Raw genomic sequence first — 19024 nt, forward strand, 5'->3', positions numbered from 1 at the left:
CTCACAACAAGCCTGGTGTCCCTGTGCTGCTTGTGCGGAAACCAGTGCCCGCCCAATCCATGGTCTCTGGAAGGGGCTCAGGAGATGTTGAGGACCTGGTTGCAGGGAGCAGGGAGAGGTTGCGGAAACTGATCCAGTCACACAGCCGGGAACCACAGGAGAGAATCTGAGCCTAGGTCTGCATGACTTCAGAGACGCACAGTGAGTGAGATGAAGTGCCAACACCCCCCAAGACAAGTAGGAGGCTTCTTCCTCGCTGTCTCCAAACCCAGCCGCCTGCAGTGTGCAGAGCAGACCTACACGAAGGGGAGAGGGGTGAGAAGAGCCCTCCACTCCCACCCCCGGCTTTCCAGCCGAGTTCCAGCCCAGGGCTCGGGCTGCAGAGACTCCGCCCATGGGGTGACCCTCCTGGCCAATCCCCCAATGGCCCTGCCCAGCTGCCCCAGGAGCCTGGCACCCTGCGGGAGGAGTCTCTCTCCCTATTTCTTAGGGCTTTGTGGAATCTTAAAGGTTAACCTCCTGGCTTGTGTTCTCTGTCGCTCTCTCTGTCTCTCTCTGTCTCTCTCTGTCTCTCTTTGTCTCTCTCTCTGTTTCTCTCTCTCTGTCTCTCTCATTCCAACAATGCTGTCTGAACATCATCACACCTGGAACGATGAGACGTCCCAGAGCTGCTCACCCACACGTGGGGAGGGAGGGCAGTTGGATGCTTGTGATCCCAGCTTCGCTAGAAAGGCTCAGAGAGGTGAAACGCTTGCCGCAATCACTCATCTCGGATGTGCTGGGCTGGGGTTTCAACACAGGGAAGGTGCTGCAGCGCCTGTTCTCTGGTCTTCACCAAACACGCCGAGGTCTGCTCTTCCCGCATCCGCAGCGGTGTTCATTGAGCACCTAAGTGCTCAACATGCGCAAAGCCCTTAGCCAAGTGCCTGTCACACATGAACACTCCTTTGTGTTAAATGTTACGATTGTTTACTATGCATTGATTGGCACAGGAACTGGAGATTCATCAGTGAGCAGAATACAAAGCCGTCCGCATATGGTTCTTATTTCTGGTAGGGGGAGATGAACGACATGGATGAGGAGGCCACATGCATTGTGTGTCACAAGGCATAAGAGAAATATTGAGGGGGGGTGATACATAAAATATAACAGAGGGTTAGGAGTGCCGGCTGGTTTGGGAATTACGATGTTAAAAGACATGGTCAGGGAAGGGTCTGCTGGGCATTTTGGCTACAACCTGAAGGAGGTAAGGGAATGAGTCGTGTGGATCTGGGGAAGGGACACCTGAACAGAAGAGCTGGTCTGTGCAAAGGCCCTGTGGTTGGTGTGTCCTGGTGGAGGGGCAGGATGACACAGGGCAGGTGTCTCTATGACCCGAGCAGACGCGGGGTAAAGGAGGAGAGCGTCCTGGAGCCCCCAGGGGTTTTTGCAGGCTTTTATTGGGATTTACTAGGCACATGGCAGGCAGGGGTGATGGGGAGCCGGGAGGCTGGCAGACCTCCCAGCCCCCAGCAAGTCTTCACTCTTTCTGGGCTCTCTGGTGTTCTGTTTCTCTCGTGGTTCTTCTCGTGGTTCTGTTCTCTGCTGGCATCTCCGTGAGGACCCCTTATAAGCCCAGTCAGAGCCCAGGTGAATCCCATCTACGTATGCCCGCCACTGGAGAGGCCCTGCAAATTATTTTTAAAGGACACTGAATCTCTTGGGGCTGTGGGCTTGTTTTTCCCTTCGGACCATGGCAGGCGGAGAGGGGTTTATCGCACCCGCGGATCTTGGCTCATCCCGCTGATAGAGGGCACCTGGCTCAGTTCTTTGTTTATGGTCTTTCCTCGCACTGCCCTCTCCCTCCCTTCTCCAGGGATGTCTGATTGGCTTGTCAAATCTGGAACTCTTGATTGATTGTTTTAGGGTTTTGTTTTTTTTTTTTAAATCATTTCATTGAAATCACAGTTTTTTTAACATGCCGTCTTGGGTCAGCATCACAACTCAATCCGTACCCGGGTGCCAAAGTCCACCACTGAGGGTCTCACCTGCCCACTCCCTGCAGCTGGCCCCTTCTATCACACTTACCCACTCCCTCTGCCCCTCCCCGCCCCCCACTGCCTTTCTCATAACCAGGAATCTGGTTTTACACTCGAAAAGCTTGCTGTTGTCTTGCAACCCCCAAAGGCCAGGAGCCAGAGACCTCGAGGGCTGACCAGAGGCCGGGCCACAGCCTTGACCTGCACACTAAGGAAGACGCTAGGATCTGCCCGATGCCACCCCAGGCTCTAAGCTCCAGGGTGGCGCAGCCTGGAGCTTTCTCCCCATGCACCACACAGGAGTGAGCGGATGGAGAGGCAAGGCGCATAGAGAGCGGTTGCGTAATGCTCTCTGCTTCCTGCTCTTCTCTGTTTTAAAGGCCCACCCTCATTGCATGTGCAGCTAATCCTCTGCATCTAATAGGCGTCGACATCCACCCTGCACCCCCTGTTCCCTTCCAGTTCATGGGCATGCCCCCCGTCGCCCTGTCCCCCAAATGATACCAGGGTCCCTGGTTCTGAGCTTACCAGGAGTGGACTTGTTGAGTTGTGGGTCAGTCTCTGACATGGGGCTCTTCCCCAGGGGACATCATGGAATCTGGGGTTCAGGGACCAGACTGACCTGGCGCTCAGATGCCCTGACCAAACTCAGGCTGTGCCACCCTGGAGCTTGGAGCCTGGGGTGGCGTCAGGCAGATCCTAGCGTCCTCCTTAGTGTGCAGGTCAAGGCTGTGGCCCGGCCTCTGGTCAGCCCTCGAGGTCTCTGGCTCCTGGCCTTTGGGGGTTGCATTCCTCAAACTTCTAGAGACTGAGTCACCCTTCATTTCCAGGGCTCCTGGAGGTGCATAGGCTGGCGGGACTCGGTGGGTGGCAGGGACTGCCCCTAAGACAGGGCAAGTGCGTGTGCGTGCGTGCGTGTGCATCTGCGCGTGGGTTCTGCCTCCTAATGAGCATGGCCCCAGCTGAGAGTGAGAGAAGAGATAAGAGGTGATGGGAACATTCTTCGGCAGGGCACACCTGCCTGGGCAGATTCGCCATGGGTGTGAGTCATCGGTTCGTTCTAGAGTGGCCAATTCTGGAAAACCCCTACCCTTCTGGAAAATCCACAGGCAGGCCCACTCTAGAAATGCCAGCGGGGACGGGGTGGAGGGGATGGATGCAGAGAAACTAGCAACAGTTGAGTTCCTGCCTCTCACCTGCCACACACGCTGCCAGCCCCCAGGGGGACCGCACAGCGGCCCCTCCCCCCCAGGGTCCCTGTCCACCAGCTCCCATCTCCCCCTCCATGCTGTCACCTGCTTTATTTATGTACCTGAGAGACACACCCGGGATATGGGGTTTCCCAGGTCCTCCCTCACCTCCCCGATTTTGCCTGGATGCTGCCACCTGTGCTGTTCTATTTCTGTTTAAATTAAAAGACATTCATGTAAGACACACTTTCTATCCCTTTTGTAAGTGGAAAACTAGCAGCCCTTGGGTGGAGGGGAGCCAGAAAGAGGTATGGGATGAAAGCGGAGCCCTGGTGTGAGGGCCGGAGCCCGCGCCGCCTGCAGCCCCAGCCTGGGAGTGGCTGCTCCCTGTCCACCGCAGCAGCCCCTAGGGGGGGGCCTGCCGGGGCTCGCAGGTGGAACAGTGTAGGGCAGGGATGGGCACAGGGCAGGTTTTCTATGATCCCAGCAGACGGGGTAAGGGAGGAATCAGAGTCCTGGAGCCCTCGGTGGCTTTTCAGGCTTTTATTGGGATTTACCAGGCACAAGGCAGGGGTGCTGGGGGAGTCTGGCAGGCCTCCCAGCCCCCAGCAAGTCTTCACTCTTTCTGGGTTCTCTGGTGATCTCTGCTGCCCTGCTCTCTCGTGGTTGTTGTTGTGCTTGTGCTTCTGCTTCTCTTCTGCTGGCGTCCCCGTGACACCGCCCTTATAAACCCAGTCTCAGCCCAGGTGAATCCCATCTACCTATGCCCACACCCTACTCCAGGTGCCCCCCCTCAGGCATGCATTCGGGACCTCAGGGTTCCGTCATCCATCCTAATGGCGGAAGGGCAGAAAAGCCTGATACTTTCACCTTACCCTACAAACAATAATGGAAAGTTCCTTCCAGCACCCCCATGTGCGGCCCCTCTCCTGCCCCTGTGCTCTCACGGGGCCCCAGAAGAACTGAAATGAATAGGGACTGGGTGCCTCCCTTGTGGCACATCCCCAGAATGTCCTGCACACCCAAGGCGCCCAACAAGTCTTCCACAGAGAAGGGGTGGAAAGAACTTGCATGGTGTGATGCTGAAGAAAGCGCTGCCCAGTGCAGCAGGCACGTGGGTGTTCGTGATGTTTGTTGCCCGAAGGAGGTGGAGGGAATGACCCTCTAGAAGGGAAACTCTGGAGGACGCTGCTGTGTCTGCTGCCGGGGGCAGTGCTTGGCTTTCCATGTCTCCATTGTCCTGTCAACTGGTGAATCCGTGAACCCCCACAACGTTGATGAGTGAAGGAAGAAATGACTGAGCACAGGAACTAGTGCTGCCCCAGAGGCAGGGCTCAGGTCCCCAGTGAGGCTGGCCAGACCCTGAACTGGGGACAGGTGTTGGGGGGCTGTGGGAGTGAGTCACAGGAGCCACTGGAAGCACAGCCTCAGGTCACTGGCCCCCAGGCGCCCCAGCAGCACCCAGCGCTGGCGCTGCCTTCAGGTGCTCTGGCAGGCAGGGCTGGCAGCCACCAGCAGCAGCTAAACCTTGTGATGTCCCAGAACTGCCTCGGCCCATCCTAGCAGGGGACCTACCTGGCAGAGGCAGGCTGGTCCCGCGAGGGGCAATGCAGTGCCAGGGAGGGGGTTCATCCGTAGGTCAGGTTTCTGATTCAAGGCTGGGGTGTGCTTTCTGGGCTTTGCCTGTCTGTGCACCCCACCCCCACAACACACACAGGCAGGCATCTGAGGAAAATCCCCAGGACATCTGAAAGAGGTGCCCCACTGAAGTGTTTACACGCCCGTGTGCACGCCGAGCACGGAGCACTCCGATGGGAACATTCTCACGGGACAATGTTTAACCAGCAAGGGAGGGCGGCTCTGGCTCTGGGGGCTCACGGTGGATCGCATGGGGCCAGCTACCGCCTTGGGGGCCTCTGAAGGAGGCAGCAGCCTCCCTGGCCTCCAATAACTGTCTGTCCCTTCCCCAGCAGCAGGCAGTGGGCCTGCCTTTGTCCTCTTGAAGGAGTGAAAGCTCGTCTAGGCTTTTCCCCTAAATTGATGGGGAAGCCAGGATGTTAATGCTTAGAAAAAATTGTCTTATGGTTCCAAGCCAGCTAAAATAACCACCTTGTTAGAATTTGAGGATATTTTACAACTCACCAAAAAAAGTGTCAGGGGAAACAGCATGACTCTGAAATGCCTGCAGTTTGGGGCTAAGTCTTAACCTTACAATCCCCACCCTGTTCCCTGGGGTGTGATTAGTTTCGCCCAGATCAGTCTGAGATGGACAGGACCAAAGACATTTTAGGGTGCGCTGTTCTCAAACCTCAGTGTGCTTGAGGACCATTAGAGGACTAGGGGTAGAAATCTAGATTTCCATCTCCCGCTGTCATCCACCCCTCCACCTGCTGTCCATCCATCCATCCATCCATCCATCCATCCATCCATCCACCATCCATCCATCCATCCACCATCCACCATCCATCCATCCATCCATCCATCCATCCATCCATCCATCCATCCACCCAATGAATGGCTATTGAGTTACTACTAAGAGTGAGTTGGCCAAATCTAACAGTTAAAGACGTGGGCTGTCCAGTTAAACCTGAATTTCAGATCAGCAGAAACTCAATGTTGTAGCGTAAGTGCCTCGTGCAACAGTAGGTGCCCTGCGTTCTGTCTGGCACCTCGTCCTGCGTCGGGCACTGCTCCTGGCAGTGGGAACACGGAATGAACAGAACAACACTGATGCCCTCCAAGTGAGGGAGGGAGACAGACAAATGGTACCTGAGGGAGGAAGTGGGGGCACCTTGGCTGGGTACCACTCCTAGGCTTTCCAGGACAGGGCACGTGTCACCTCCCCGGGGCGACCTGCCAAGCCTGGGACAGGGTGTTAGCACAGCCCACCCCAGAGCCCTGCTCCCCGATGTAGGCCCACTGGGAACGTGGGGGTGGGGGAAAGTTTCAGCCACAGTGAAGTGGTGTCTTTGTGGGACTCTCGACTCCCGCCGTGTGCCCCTGGGACAAGTGCAAGTTGAGCCCCTTCAGGTCATGGACTAGGCTGGCATTTATTAGTTGTCTTCCCATTCTTTGATGTTTTATTATGGAAAACTTCAGGCATACACCTAGAGATTCGCGTACAGGGTCCCGCACACCCAATACCAATGTCAACACTGCCGAACTTTTCTTGTGATTGAAATTTTCCCGATTTTAACTTACTTTCTATTGAGGCATAAGGGTTTTATCATCAAGTGCACAGTTTGATGAGTTAATGATGCATTTTTGACTATATTTGTGCCTCTGAGGCCTCCACCCAGGTCAAGTCCCAGCCCTTTCTGTGGAGGGCACAGGGCGGCATTACACTGGGAGATATTTCCTCTAGAAATATCCTCCAAATATCCTCTATTCCTCTAGAATATCTCTAGAGATATTTCCCCTCTCCCCTCTCTGCCTCCGGCCCACTGAGGACTCATTGGCTAATTTCACTGCAAACTTGAGCTTCAGAACAAACCGCCCTTGGCCCCTGGCCCTGTCCAGCACGCACAGTGTCCAGGGTCACTGGAGGTGCCTGAAGCTGCTTCCCGGGGATGTCCTGAGAAGAGTGAGGTCCCTGCCCCCACGGGTATCCCAGGCTGGGGAAGGAGTCACTTAGGCCCCTGACCGGAGCCCATGGGCTCTTGCTCCCGCCCGGCCTGATGGGGGTGCCACCCCGCACACTGTTCCCCGCAGACGCTGCAGGAGATCTTCCAGGTGGAGAACACCATCATGCTGCTGGAGCGGTCCATCATGGCCAAGGAGTGCCCGCTGAAGGTGGCGCAGACAAGGCTGGAGTGCCGGAACTGGCGCCCCAACATGGAGCTGTGCCGGGACACCCCACAGTTCAAGTGAGTGGGGGCAGGGGGGTGGGCACCCACGAAACCTGGTCTGGAAGAAAGACCCTCCCCAACAGGCCAAGAATGGGACACACAGGAAGCACAGACGAGTGAGTGAGCTTGACGCAGGCCCCCACCTGCTGCAGGGGTGCGCCTGTGTGTGTACCGACGTGGGCACCAGCAGGTCCGGGACTGGGCACATCTAGGGGCCGGGCCTGCCTCACCATCCTGCAACCTCTTCCTTGCCCCACCCCCTCCATTACCTCCTCAGGACCTGCTTTTCCTGCTTCCTCTTACCGGTGGTCTCGCCACACCCTCTCTAATTGCTCAGGATCTCCCCTCCTTGATTTCACCTGTGTCCTCGCTCCAGTCCTGTTCAACCCCATTCAGTCTCCACCAGCTGTATTCCACTTACTTTGAAGTGATGGCCAATGAAATACAATTAGAAGACCAGTTCCTTAGTGATCACGCCAGCCTGCAAGGACTCCTGAAGGCCCTGGTGACTGGTGGCCATGTTGGGTAGTGCAGGTCCAGAATATTCCAGCATGGTGCAGACTTCTGTTGGGCAGCACCGCAGGGATCATCTCTGGGGAAGGTGGACCTCAGAGCCATCAGCTGCCAACATCCACAGCAGCTGGGGTACCAGTGCCAGGGGGCCTGAGCAGGGCACCTGAGCAGATGCCACACCTACCTCCTTAGTTACATGAGGCTATTCCTGTTATCTGAATTTTTTTTAGATGTGATAAAATTTACCATTAGTGACATTTAAAAAATATATTCATAATCTTGCGCAGCTATCACCACTATCTAGTTGCAGAACTTTCTTATCACCCAAAGGAACATAAGCCCATTAACAGTCATTGCTCCTTCTCACCTCCCTCTAGCCCCTGGCTGCGACCCAGCCACTTCTCATCTCTGGGATTTGCCTGTTCTGGACATTTTATCTAAATGGAGCCACACAGTGTGGGGCCTTCAGTGTCTTGACTTCCTTCACTCAGCATGATGTCTTCAAGATTCACCCAGGTCGTGGTCTGTGTCACAGCTTCATCTTCATGGCTGTGTAATATTCCACCGTGTGACTCGACCACTCGTGCTTGTCCATTCATCTGCTGATGGACATCTGGGTTTTGACTGTGGTAATTAGTGCCGCTAATCACAACCCCAGTGTGATTTAACTATCATTTGAGTATTTAAGTATCTGTTTCCAGTGCTGGCAGGTGTGTACCCTGGAGTAAAATCTCTGATCTCACGGCATGTCCATGTGTAACTTACTCAGGGACTGCCAGCTTATCTTCCTAAACTCTCCTGCTCTTCCATGCTTCTTGCTTTCCGTGGCTCTGTTGTGTGTTCACTTCGTTTACCTGTTCTGTTTCCATCTTTCCCGTCTACTCTGCCCCTGCTCTCTCCCGGCCAGCTCCTGGCACATAGCAGCTGCACCTCTGTCCAGCAGCTGAATGGACTGTGCCTTCTCTGCCCCCAGGCTCGTGAACGAGGTGTTCACCATTGACGACACCCTGCAGACACTCAAGCTGAGGCTGCGGGAGACTCAGGACACGCTGCAGCTGCTGGTGATGACCAAGTCCCGGCTGGAGCACGAGCTGGCCATCAAGGCCAACACCCTCTGCATCGATAAGGAGAAGTGCATGGGCATGCGCAGAATCTTCCCCAGCACCCCCCGCCTGGTGGGCTACACCTGAGCTGCCGCCACTGGCCCCGGCACCCTGCTCCGGCCGGTTCCTTAGGCAGCACACCCTTTAATGTCAGAAAAACAGAATAAAAGAGTCACTTTCTCCCTTTCCTCCTGAAAAAGATAATCTATGTTAACAGATGAAATAAATGTGCCCAAACCCGATCCTGGAGCTCATTCGTTGCTGCAGACCTGGCCTCGAGGTGTTCCTGACTCCTCAGGAACAGGGTGCTGAGAGAGAGGTGGCCCGCGTTCCCAGGAACGGAAGGGGCCAATATTTATAAACCTGGTTATCCATTGAGGAACACAGTATAGACGGTGGTGTCCAAAGATCAGACACCAGGGGGCCTCTCTGGTGGCACAAGGGGTTAAGACGCAGCACTATGAAGCTGTCTGCAGCCACTGCAACACATGTTCTATCCCTGGCAGGGAGCAACCCACAGGGCGCAGCAGACCTCTCCTGTCTCCCCGCTGCTCCCCTCAGCAGTGTATTTCACTCAATCTGCCTGTTCTGTTCCGCATTCTGTCTCTGGTGAATCCTTTCACCCCCTCCCCCACCACACACACACTTCTGGCCTGTACCCCAGTACTTGTGTGCATAAATAAATAAATCTTCAAAAAAAGCCCAAAGATCAGACACTGGAACTCAGAGCCCAGAGCTAGATGTCACTGAGGAATGACGTGACCTTGAACACACCCCTGCCCTGAGTGTCCTCATCAGAGTGAAGGTGACTGTCAGCTGTGTGGGGCAATGCAAAAAAGAGAGAGAAAAAGTAAAAAATATTATGGACCTATATATACAGGTATTTCCATATGTAGACTCTCAGCTCTGCTAGATGGGTGTGTTAGACGTTGCCATGGAGAAGAAGGAGCGAAATCAATTCTGTGGGTGGGACGGGAGGAGGCAGGTCAGGGTTGAGGGAACACGGGGCATTGTCCCAGAAAGCTAAGCGCGGAGCAGCCATGCAGCAGTTAGTCCTGGCTACAGAATGAAGAGAACGGAAAACAGATTTAAACACTTGGACATGAACGTTCCTGGTCCTAACCACAATAGTCCAAAGGGCTAAGTAACCCAAATGCCAAGCATGAGCAGGAGAGCAAAATGGGGTCTATCCCTACACTGGAATACTAGTCAACCATTAAAAAGAAACAGTTTTGACATCCACTACAGCGTGGATGAAACTTGAAAACATCCTGCTGAGGGAAAGAGGCCGGACTCCAGAGGCTGCTGCTGTAGGACTCGTCCATGTGAAATGCGCAGGGCCCGAAATCTAGAGAAATAGTCTGCTCTGGTTGCCAGGAATGGGGAGTGGGAAGTGACTGCTTCGTGGGCCCAGGGTCTTATTTCAGAGTGACAAAAATGTTTGGGGGTGAGAGAGAGGTGGTTGCACAGCTAAATTCCATAGATTTTCACTTTAAGTGGTTAATTTTATGTTAGGTGAAATACACCTTGTAGGGTTAGGAAAAAGTGTCAGGCTTTTCTGCCCTCCCGCCAGTAGGATAGATGAGGGAACCCTGTGGTCCTGAAGGCATGCCCGATGGCGGGCTCCTGCACTGGGTACACCTGGGCTGAGAGACTGCGCTTATAAGGGCGGCGTCACTGGGCTGCCAGCAGAAGCCAAGAGAAGAAGAGAAGCAGAGAGAACACCAGAGGGCCCAGATAGAGTGAGGATTTGCTGGGGGCTGGGAGAACTGCCAGCCTCCCGGCCCCCCTCCGCACCCCTGCCTGCCATATGCCTGGTAAATCTAAATAAAAGACCTGCAAAAGCCACTGAGGACCCTGACTCCTCCTTGACCCGGTCTGCTTAATCAGAAAACCTGCTCTGTTCCCTGTTCCTGTCCCTACACACCTCCATTAAACACGAGAAAAAGAAGTATTAGAGCTGGGCCTTGAACATAAGGAATAGGAAGGACGAGCATGGGGGACGGCATGCTCCGGGACAGAGATGCCCTTGGTGAGGCTGTGAACCCTCTAGAAGGGCTGGCCAAGGCCAGATCATGACGGACAAATAATTCAGACATTTTTTTTCTGAGGTCAGTACTTCCCAAACTTCATTACACACATCAGTGCTTCTGAAATGTAACGTGCGTGTGCAGATTGCCAGGAAACCTCGTTAAAATGCAGAGTCTGAGTCTTAGATCTGCACTGGAGTCTGAAATTCTGAATTTCTAACAAGTTCCCATAAGAAGCTCTCAGACCAGGGGCCACACTTTGAGTAGTGGGAATTCCAGTAACACCTGCACCCTTGGGACCATAGCCAGGACACGCATGCTGACATTTACTCAGGCTTTTAAATTGTTGTACTTAAAAAAGAAATCAAAATTTGTTTTAAAGATAGATGCATAGCACAATTGCACAGGAAATCCTGCTTTGCCCACACTGAACAAAATGTTGTGAATGTGTCTGGGTAGGGAATATTGTCTGGTCTGGGCGATATTAACTGCAGCCCCCTCTCCTTTTGCTCAAAAGGAAGAGCAACAAGTCTTAGGGGTTACAGACCACATAGCATCTAACAGAGACTCTGTCCTTGAGATAAGTTTGCTTGAAAGAGACTAGAAATGTCAATTTCCCTACAATGACTCTCAGTGCTATTTAAGGCTTTGAATGCTCACACCCGAGGAGTCAAACCTGCAGGCAGTAGGGAGCCCTGGGATCTTTAAAGCAAGAGGAGTGAAATGTCAGGTTAGTGTTTTAGAAGTAATTCCCTCCTGGAGAGAAGAGGGGAGTTGGAGGCAGCTAAGAAAAATAGAACACAGCCAAGTCAGGGACTATTAAGTAGCTCCAAGAGAAATGCTCAGCAAATGCTTGAATGCTGGAGGAATTATGCTTATAAGGCGAAAAGCACAGAATACAAAATAGTGATTATAACCCGTTCTCTATTGTGTCACGGGTACAGGAAAAAATATTGTACCGAAATACACTGGAATGTTAACAGAACGCATGGTAAGCAACAGCCGGTTCTTATTTGTGTACATTATGAATTATCTACAGTGAACACGCGTTCCTTCATACATCAGGAGGAAATGCTTTTTTAAATAGACTTTATTTTGCAATAGAGGTTTATAGAGGAGTGACAGAGGATGACAGAGTTCCCACGTGCCCTTGATCCAGCCCGCCCTGATGCTGTCATCCTCTGGACCCATTTGTTATGATTCCTCGTCAAAACTAAGAAATGAACATTATCAGTGCATGACCATTTTCTAAACTCCAGAATCTGTTTTTCCCCATTGACCCTTTTTCTGTTCTAGGATCCACATTGCATTTCTCAGTCTCCCCTGATCTATGATGGTTTCTGTCTTTCCTTGTTTCTCGTGACCCTGGCAGTCTTGAAGAGTACTTGTATTTGTGGGTATTTGTCAAATGTCCCTGAATCTGGGTTTGTCTGTGTTCTCCTCATGATAAGGCTGTGTTACAGGTTTGGGGGGACAACCACAGAGATGAGGCGCCATCCTCGTGTTGCGGCTCCAGGGCCATCCTGGTGGCAGCACCTGACCCTTGGCTGAGGTGGCACCTGCCAGGTTCCTCCCCTGTACAGTGACCGCCCCTTCACCTCTACTCACTGAACATGGGTCCTGAAGTCCAACCTGCACTCCAGGGTCAGGGTGGGGTGTCACTCCCCACCTCTGAGCGAGGGCTATTTATGCATATGACCCCCAAGTTTCCCCTAAGAAAAGTACATCCCTTCACCGGGATTCATTTATGCTGTCATTTCTTTCTGTCAGCACATCTCATGGATACTGCTCCCTGCTTGGGTTATAATTCAATCCCGAGTTGCCTGCCTTGTTCAGATTGCTCTGGATCTGACCGTCAGGAGCGCCGTGTCACACTGTCTCAGTGTGCCCTTGTCTAGCCCCTGCCTACTTCCTGGCACTACAAGGTGCTCCAGGCTCATTTTGAATTTTTTTCTATCCAGTCCTAGAAACAGCCTCTCTCCCAGGAGCCTTGGTTCGTTTTCTTAGAGAATGGTATTTAGAAAACAAGTTCTAGACACTGGGGGTGCTCACATTAAGCTTTTTCCAATTTTATTTTTGTGGTAAAATGCTCATAAAATCTGCTATCTTAACAGTTTTTAATTGTACAGGTCAGTGGTGTTTAATACAGTTATGATATGGTGCCACCACCACCACCATCCCTCCCGAGAATTCTTTTCATTTTAGAAAACTGAAGCTCTTGGGGCCTCTCTGGTGGTGCAAGGGGTTAAGCCTCAGCACTATGAAGCTATCAGCAGTCACTGCAGCATGAGTTTGATCCCTGGCCCTAGAGCTGACCCACATGGAGCAGCAGACCTCTCCTGTCTCCCCGCTGATCCCATCAGCATGGATCTACCTGTTCTGCTCCCCACTCTGTCTCTGGGGAATCCTCTCACCTCCTGCACCTCTGGCTTGTACTCCGTTCTTGTATGCATAAATAAATAAAATAAATCTTAAAGAAAAAAAAAAAGAAAGAAAACTGACTCTTTATCCATGGAACTCCCTGTTCTTTCCCTTCAGGGCCTGATGACCCAAACATGGTCGACTTTCTAGAATGTAGGCACTTGGCTGCTCCCAGGGACCCATGTATGTGGGCTCAGGCATGCCTCATCTTTTGTGTCTGGCTTATGTTACTTAGCATATTGTCCTGAGGTGAGGTTCATCTGTGTTCGAGCAGGTGTTAGAATTTCCTTTCTCTTTAAGGTGAACTAATATTCCACTCTGAGGTAGACCACATTTCATTTGTCCAATCATCTGTTGATGGACATTTGGATGGCGCCCACCTTCTGGTGATAGTTTAATAAGAAAAGAGAAAAGCTACTGGATTTGGTGCCCTGGAGGCTTTGGTTAAGTTGTGAGAAAGGTTTGGGTGGAGTGATGGGGTAGAAGGTGAAATGGATGGAATGGGGAAACCCTGAGACTTGAGTCACCTCTGTACTGGCAGTCCTGACCATAGTGTGTCCCATAAATACGTTATTGAATAGGAGTAAATGGTCAAGCAAGTATATACAAATATAGATGATTTCACCTTGGACTGGTGGGTTATTTCTGAGCAAAGGATGTGGTCACACTTGGATGTAAGGAAGATGAGTCTGTCAAAGCACATGCTATTTATAGCAGAGAGACTAGGTGATGTGGGAGTCCACCTTGGCTCTCAGAATTTGGCATGCTGACCACAACCCAGGCAGGAAATCCTAGAGACAACCCCAAGAGCTGGCTCCTTGCCAGGCTTGGGGAAAAACTGGGAGAATTTGGAGGCTCTCCCAGCTGATTTGCTTGCATTGTTGGCTCAGGAGGGATGCTGTCCAGCTGGCTTCAACAACATACACCCCCTTAAGCAAAGAGAGGGAGGAGAGAAAGAGACAGACAGAAAGAGAGACAGAGAGAGAACATGTGCTTATGTTTTCAGTCTTCTCCTGCATGGCCTAACCCAGCACATCAGTAGTTTTCAGAAACACTTAGGCTGAAATCCCACAGACTTTGAAGACTACGACATGTGAGAAACCTAAAGAAGGAGATGGAATTGAAGATATAGGGACTGACAAGGAGAATGGACATGGACTTGACTCGGTTTATAGGAAGGCTTCAAAAATACGTTGAATCAGTTGCCAACATTTAAATAAAAAATTTCCTATCATCTGTCTATTATCTTTTCTTAAAGATTGGATGACCTTTACCCACATCCTCCATGTAGCTGAGATACTGAATTTGTAACAGTCATTTTGCCATAATCCCTACCACTCCCTATTGGCACATGCCATTCCTGTTTCACTGACAAGTGTTTCCTGATGATCCTTTAGTAAGCTGACCTTGTCATTACTCCTTACTGAGGCTCCCAAAAAGATCCTTTGACCCAGTCTAGAAAATTGAAAACCAGTGGGTAAAGAGGAGAAGAGATTTCAGGTGAGGTCACCCAACTATTATCATGCATCACTTAATGACGGGGATTCGTTCTGTGCAATGCTTTAAGGTGATTTCATCACTGTGCAAATGTCATAGAGTATAATTACACAACATCAACCACGAAGCTTGAAGAAACCTCAAGACATCTAGGAAGGTGTCCAAATGAGTCAAGCAGTGCATTTTAATTCCCATTTGGAGAAATAATAACTAAATACCACAACCCATCCCAGATTGGCATCCAACCCTAGATCTATCTCAGTCAACATGAAAAGATTCTTGAGGAAGAAAGCTTCCTCTGCCATTCTAGGTCCTTATGGCTGAAAAATAATTAAATTGAAATAAGACAGATTAACAGGAGGAAAAAAGATCAATTTAATTTCATGCACATAGAAGTGTCATATGAATGTGGGACTGGGGACCAGAGCAGAGAGCAAACAGGCTTATATACTTTTAAGACAAAGGTATTCTTGAAAAGTTTGGTTTGGACAATATTTTAGTGAGAACTAAAAGGGTTATCTACATAGGCCAGACATGTAGATTACTTTCCTGGCGATAAATAGGTCTTTTCCCTCCTGGTACAGGGAATGTGCCTGTCACAGGGGACATTTCCTGCTCATAGTGAGACAATGGGAGGTTCATTTCAGCTGCATCTTAAGCAACTTTCATTTAAAATAATCGATATGCCACACCGGTGCTTTGGGGGCAGCCGGCTCTGAGTTCCAACAAGACTCATTTTCCACTTGGGGGAGGGCGGGATATGACCATCTGGGGAACAGGGACCCGTGACAGTCAGTCTAGGCAGATGTTTCCCAGCCTCTTTGGACACCAAGCTTGGGAGCTGCAGTCTCCTCTGTCTTACACCCTCTTCGGTGGGCAGCATGGCCCCTCCCCTCCTGGGACCTAATTCATTCCCTACTAACTCCCAGACTCTGGAGTCCTAGCTCCAAACTCCTGGACACCTCATCTCCAGGTTTATCTGCCCCCCCCATCACTCCCCAAATAAATACTGCCCCCTCACCACTCATCCCACCACATCTGGTGCCATCTTTGGTCCCCCGCCTTTTCTCTCTAGATCCAGTGTGAGTCCTGGTGGTCCTTTGCCATCTCTTTTGAACTTGAATGCGGTTCACCTTCTCTGTGGTCCCTGTAGACAAACACCTGCCACCTCTCACCTGCGTGACAGGTAGAGTAGGGGATGAAGATGGGTCAATCCTGGTTCCCAGGGTTCCCAGGGAGCCAAGAGGTACCTGAATCCCAGACAGAACTAACACTCAGGGAGCAGATGGGATGGGTGATCTTCAGAAAAAGAGATTCACTTTGAAGTCACATACACTTGGGTTGGCAAGTTTCTGGAACTTCAGAGATCCTCAGTCTCCTGATCTGTATATAATGGTCCCCTTCGTGAGGCTCAGCATGATCACAAGAAAGGCCTTGAGCATCAAGACGCGAGTAGACAATCCATCTCAAACAGTATTTAAATGGCTATTTAATATTTGCAGATGCCGCTATGTTCAGGCAATGCATGATGGAATTGATACTGGCTCTCTGTTGGTACAGATTTTTCTTGGCAAATCCTGAAAACAAGGACTCTTTCACGTGGGAAGGGAGCCTCTTAATGTTGAAAAGGGGTGATGGGATATGTCATGGTTAAAAATAGGGCTTTTAGAGCCTCCCTGGTGGCTCAAGGGGTTAAGCACAGCACTGTGAAGCTGTCCGCAGCCACAGCAGCACAAGTTTGATCCCTGGCCAGCCAGGGAGCTACCCACATGGCACAGCAGACCTCTCCTGTCTCGCCTGCTGCTCCCTTCAGCAATGTATTTCAGTCAGTCTGTCTGTTCTGCTCCCCACTCTGTCTCTGGTGGATCCTCTCACCCCCCCGCATCTCTGGCCTGTACCCCAGCTCTTGTATGCATAAATAAATAAATCTTTAAAAAAAGAGGCTTTTAAGTGAGATCTGGGTTCTAATGTGGACTCCATTCTGACTAGCTGTGGGTTAGCTCTCTTAGAAGAGCTGGTTACCCTCTGAGCCTCAGTTTCTTCATCCATAAAATGGAACCAATGATACTCTTTCCTTATTGTTCCACAAACACCCTTTAGAGGGTGATTGTTAAGTCGTGTGACTGCATCGAAAGGGTATTTTCGAAATAACAGCTGACATTTACTGACTTGCTCTGGGCCAGGCAATTTTTTAAAGTAGCATCTCATTTAATCACCACTCAACCCTGAAACAAATGGAAATCAAGGCTGAGAGAGATGAAGGAAATTGCCACGTTGCAGAGGAGTAAAGGCTCAGGCAGGATGGAAGCACAGCTGTGTGATGTCAAGGTCTGAACTGCTGGCCACAGCTCCCAAATAAAGGAAAAGTTATTGTTAGGGGTGGACCTAGAGCCCCAGAGGGATCTGGCAAGGCCACTGGCAAATGCCAGCACCACGGGGTGGTCTAGAGGAATGGGGGATGGAGCAGCTGACCTGGGGAACAGCATCCCTCGTTCCTGGGCAAACAGTAATAGTAACCAGAGATAATGTCCTGAGAGCTGTGAGAGGCCAGGTGTTTTACCTTCTGTCTCTGGTCATCCTGAGAAGGAGCTGCTGCGCCCATCCTCATTTTACAGATGAGGAAACTGAGGCACAGAGAGGCTAGGTCACCAGTCCACAGTGACAGGAGCCCCCACTGGTGTCCCCAGCCCCCCACCCCCAGCCAGTAGGGAGCCGCCGCGCTCTGGGAGGGAGGCTTGCTGCATTTTTTGCCTGGTCCAGGAATGTCAGTGCGTCCCCATCGCACAAAGTCCTGGCTGTTTGCTCCTGTGGTTCCCGGGGCGTCTTGACAAGTGTCCCCTCATGCAGCCTGGGGGGGAGAGGCAGGGGTGGAGGCAGGTCCCAAGCACACAATCAAAATTCCTAAGGAACTATGTGGAGTCCTTCTATTCCTCGCCCAAAAGCACACAGAACATTCTTGGTCTCTAGATTGGGCTGGGGGCTGGACTCTGAGCCTCTTGCTGCACCTTCTTCAGTCCTTTGTGACCGCAGACGGGCTCCGGGAGGAATTCTCTGTCCCAGAGACAGCCCAGCCCGCCCTTCCTCCTCCCCACCCAACTATGCTGCTTGGGATTCCTGGCGCTCCTCTGGGGGCACGCATGGGTGTGGGCACCCCACAGAGCAGAGTCCAGGATAGCCCGAGTGGGGGGCATCCCCTCTCCCTGGCCCCTCCCATGCCACATGCCTGGGTTTGGGCCTGGCAGTGTGTGTGTCCCGGGAGGGGGTGCTGCCTGAGCCCCCAAGATATTTTCAGTTTTTCAACCTGGTGACTGGGGGTCTCAGAAGATAAGGGAGACCTACGAGTTGAGGTTGAGTGAGAACTGTTCTCCGCAATGGGTGTGTGGCCTCCCGTCCGCACAAGGGGTCATTCTGGTCGGGACTGAGAAGCAGGCCGGTGGCCCCTCACCCATTAGCTTGCCAGAAATGTAAGCAGATGCCCCCTCGGGTTCACCTCACTTTAAGGGTCCAGGGGAGAGGGTATAGGGAATGGCTGCTTCATGGGGTCTGCTTTGGGGTGATGAGAATGTTCTGGAACACAGAGTGTACAACCTGTGACTGTATTAAATGCCACCGAATTTTATGTTCTGTGAATCTCACCTCAAGTTTTGTGAAAAGCGGTAAAAGAATTAGCTCTGGCTGGCGCAGCCCAAACCCTCCCCTCCTCCTTGCAACCTTATTCTCCTACCTAGGGAATTTCTCAGGGGAATCTGGAACATTCCCAATTAGACACAAGAAGACACACTGATTGAAAAACTGGAAAATATCTTGAACATCTTCACAACGAATCCATATTCACACAGCTCTGAGCCCTGGGTAGCGGCGCCATGTGAGTATACGTCTACACTGGTTGGAACCCGAGGGCCTCCTTACTCTTTGCTCCTGGCTTGCCACCCCTGCCCACCTCTTTCGCCCCCCCCCACCTCCTGAGGTCTCCAGGACTTCTGCCTCCCCCACCCTTCCCTACAACTTCCACAGTATGGTTCAGCATCAGGGTTAAAAGCCCCCTTCGTGGGGTCTGAAGCCCCGCTGCGGGGTTTAAATCTGGACTCTCCAGCTCTCTCTGGGTGACGATGGACGCTGGTGATCATAAACCTGAAGGACATTGTAGGGTAAGTGATTTTCAGGCTTTTCTGCCCTCCCACCATTAGGATGGCTGACGGAACCCTGTGGTCCCTGATGCATGCCTGAGGGGGGGCACCTGGAGCAGGGTGTGGGCCTAGGGAGATGGGATTCACCTGGGCTGAGACTGGGCTTTTAAGGGCGGCGTCACGGGGACGCCAGCAGAAGCAGAACCATCAGAGAGCCCAGAAAGAGTGGAGACTTGCTGGGGCCTGGGAGGCCTGCCAGCCTCCCGGCCCCCGAGCA

General features: G+C 51.9%; 1 protein-coding gene across 1 annotated transcript in view; it reads left to right on the forward strand.

Annotated features, from left to right (window-relative positions):
• TEKT5 (tektin 5) overlaps positions 1-8759 on the forward strand; it is a gene marked incomplete at both ends in the record, with an annotated part of 34283 nt that extends 25524 nt beyond the window's left edge. Inside the window, 2 exons of the mRNA XM_084249804.1 lie at positions 6920-7074; positions 8543-8759. Of these exons, the coding sequence (XP_084105930.1) occupies positions 6920-7074; positions 8543-8759 (372 nt within the window). The remainder of the gene's footprint in view (positions 1-6919; positions 7075-8542) is intronic.
• Positions 8760-19024: the final 10265 nt, after the last annotated feature.

The sequence above is a fragment of the Talpa europaea genome, assembly GCF_964194135.1.
Source record: "Talpa europaea genome assembly, chromosome: 12".
NCBI classification, from domain to species: Eukaryota; Metazoa; Chordata; class Mammalia; order Eulipotyphla; family Talpidae; genus Talpa; species Talpa europaea.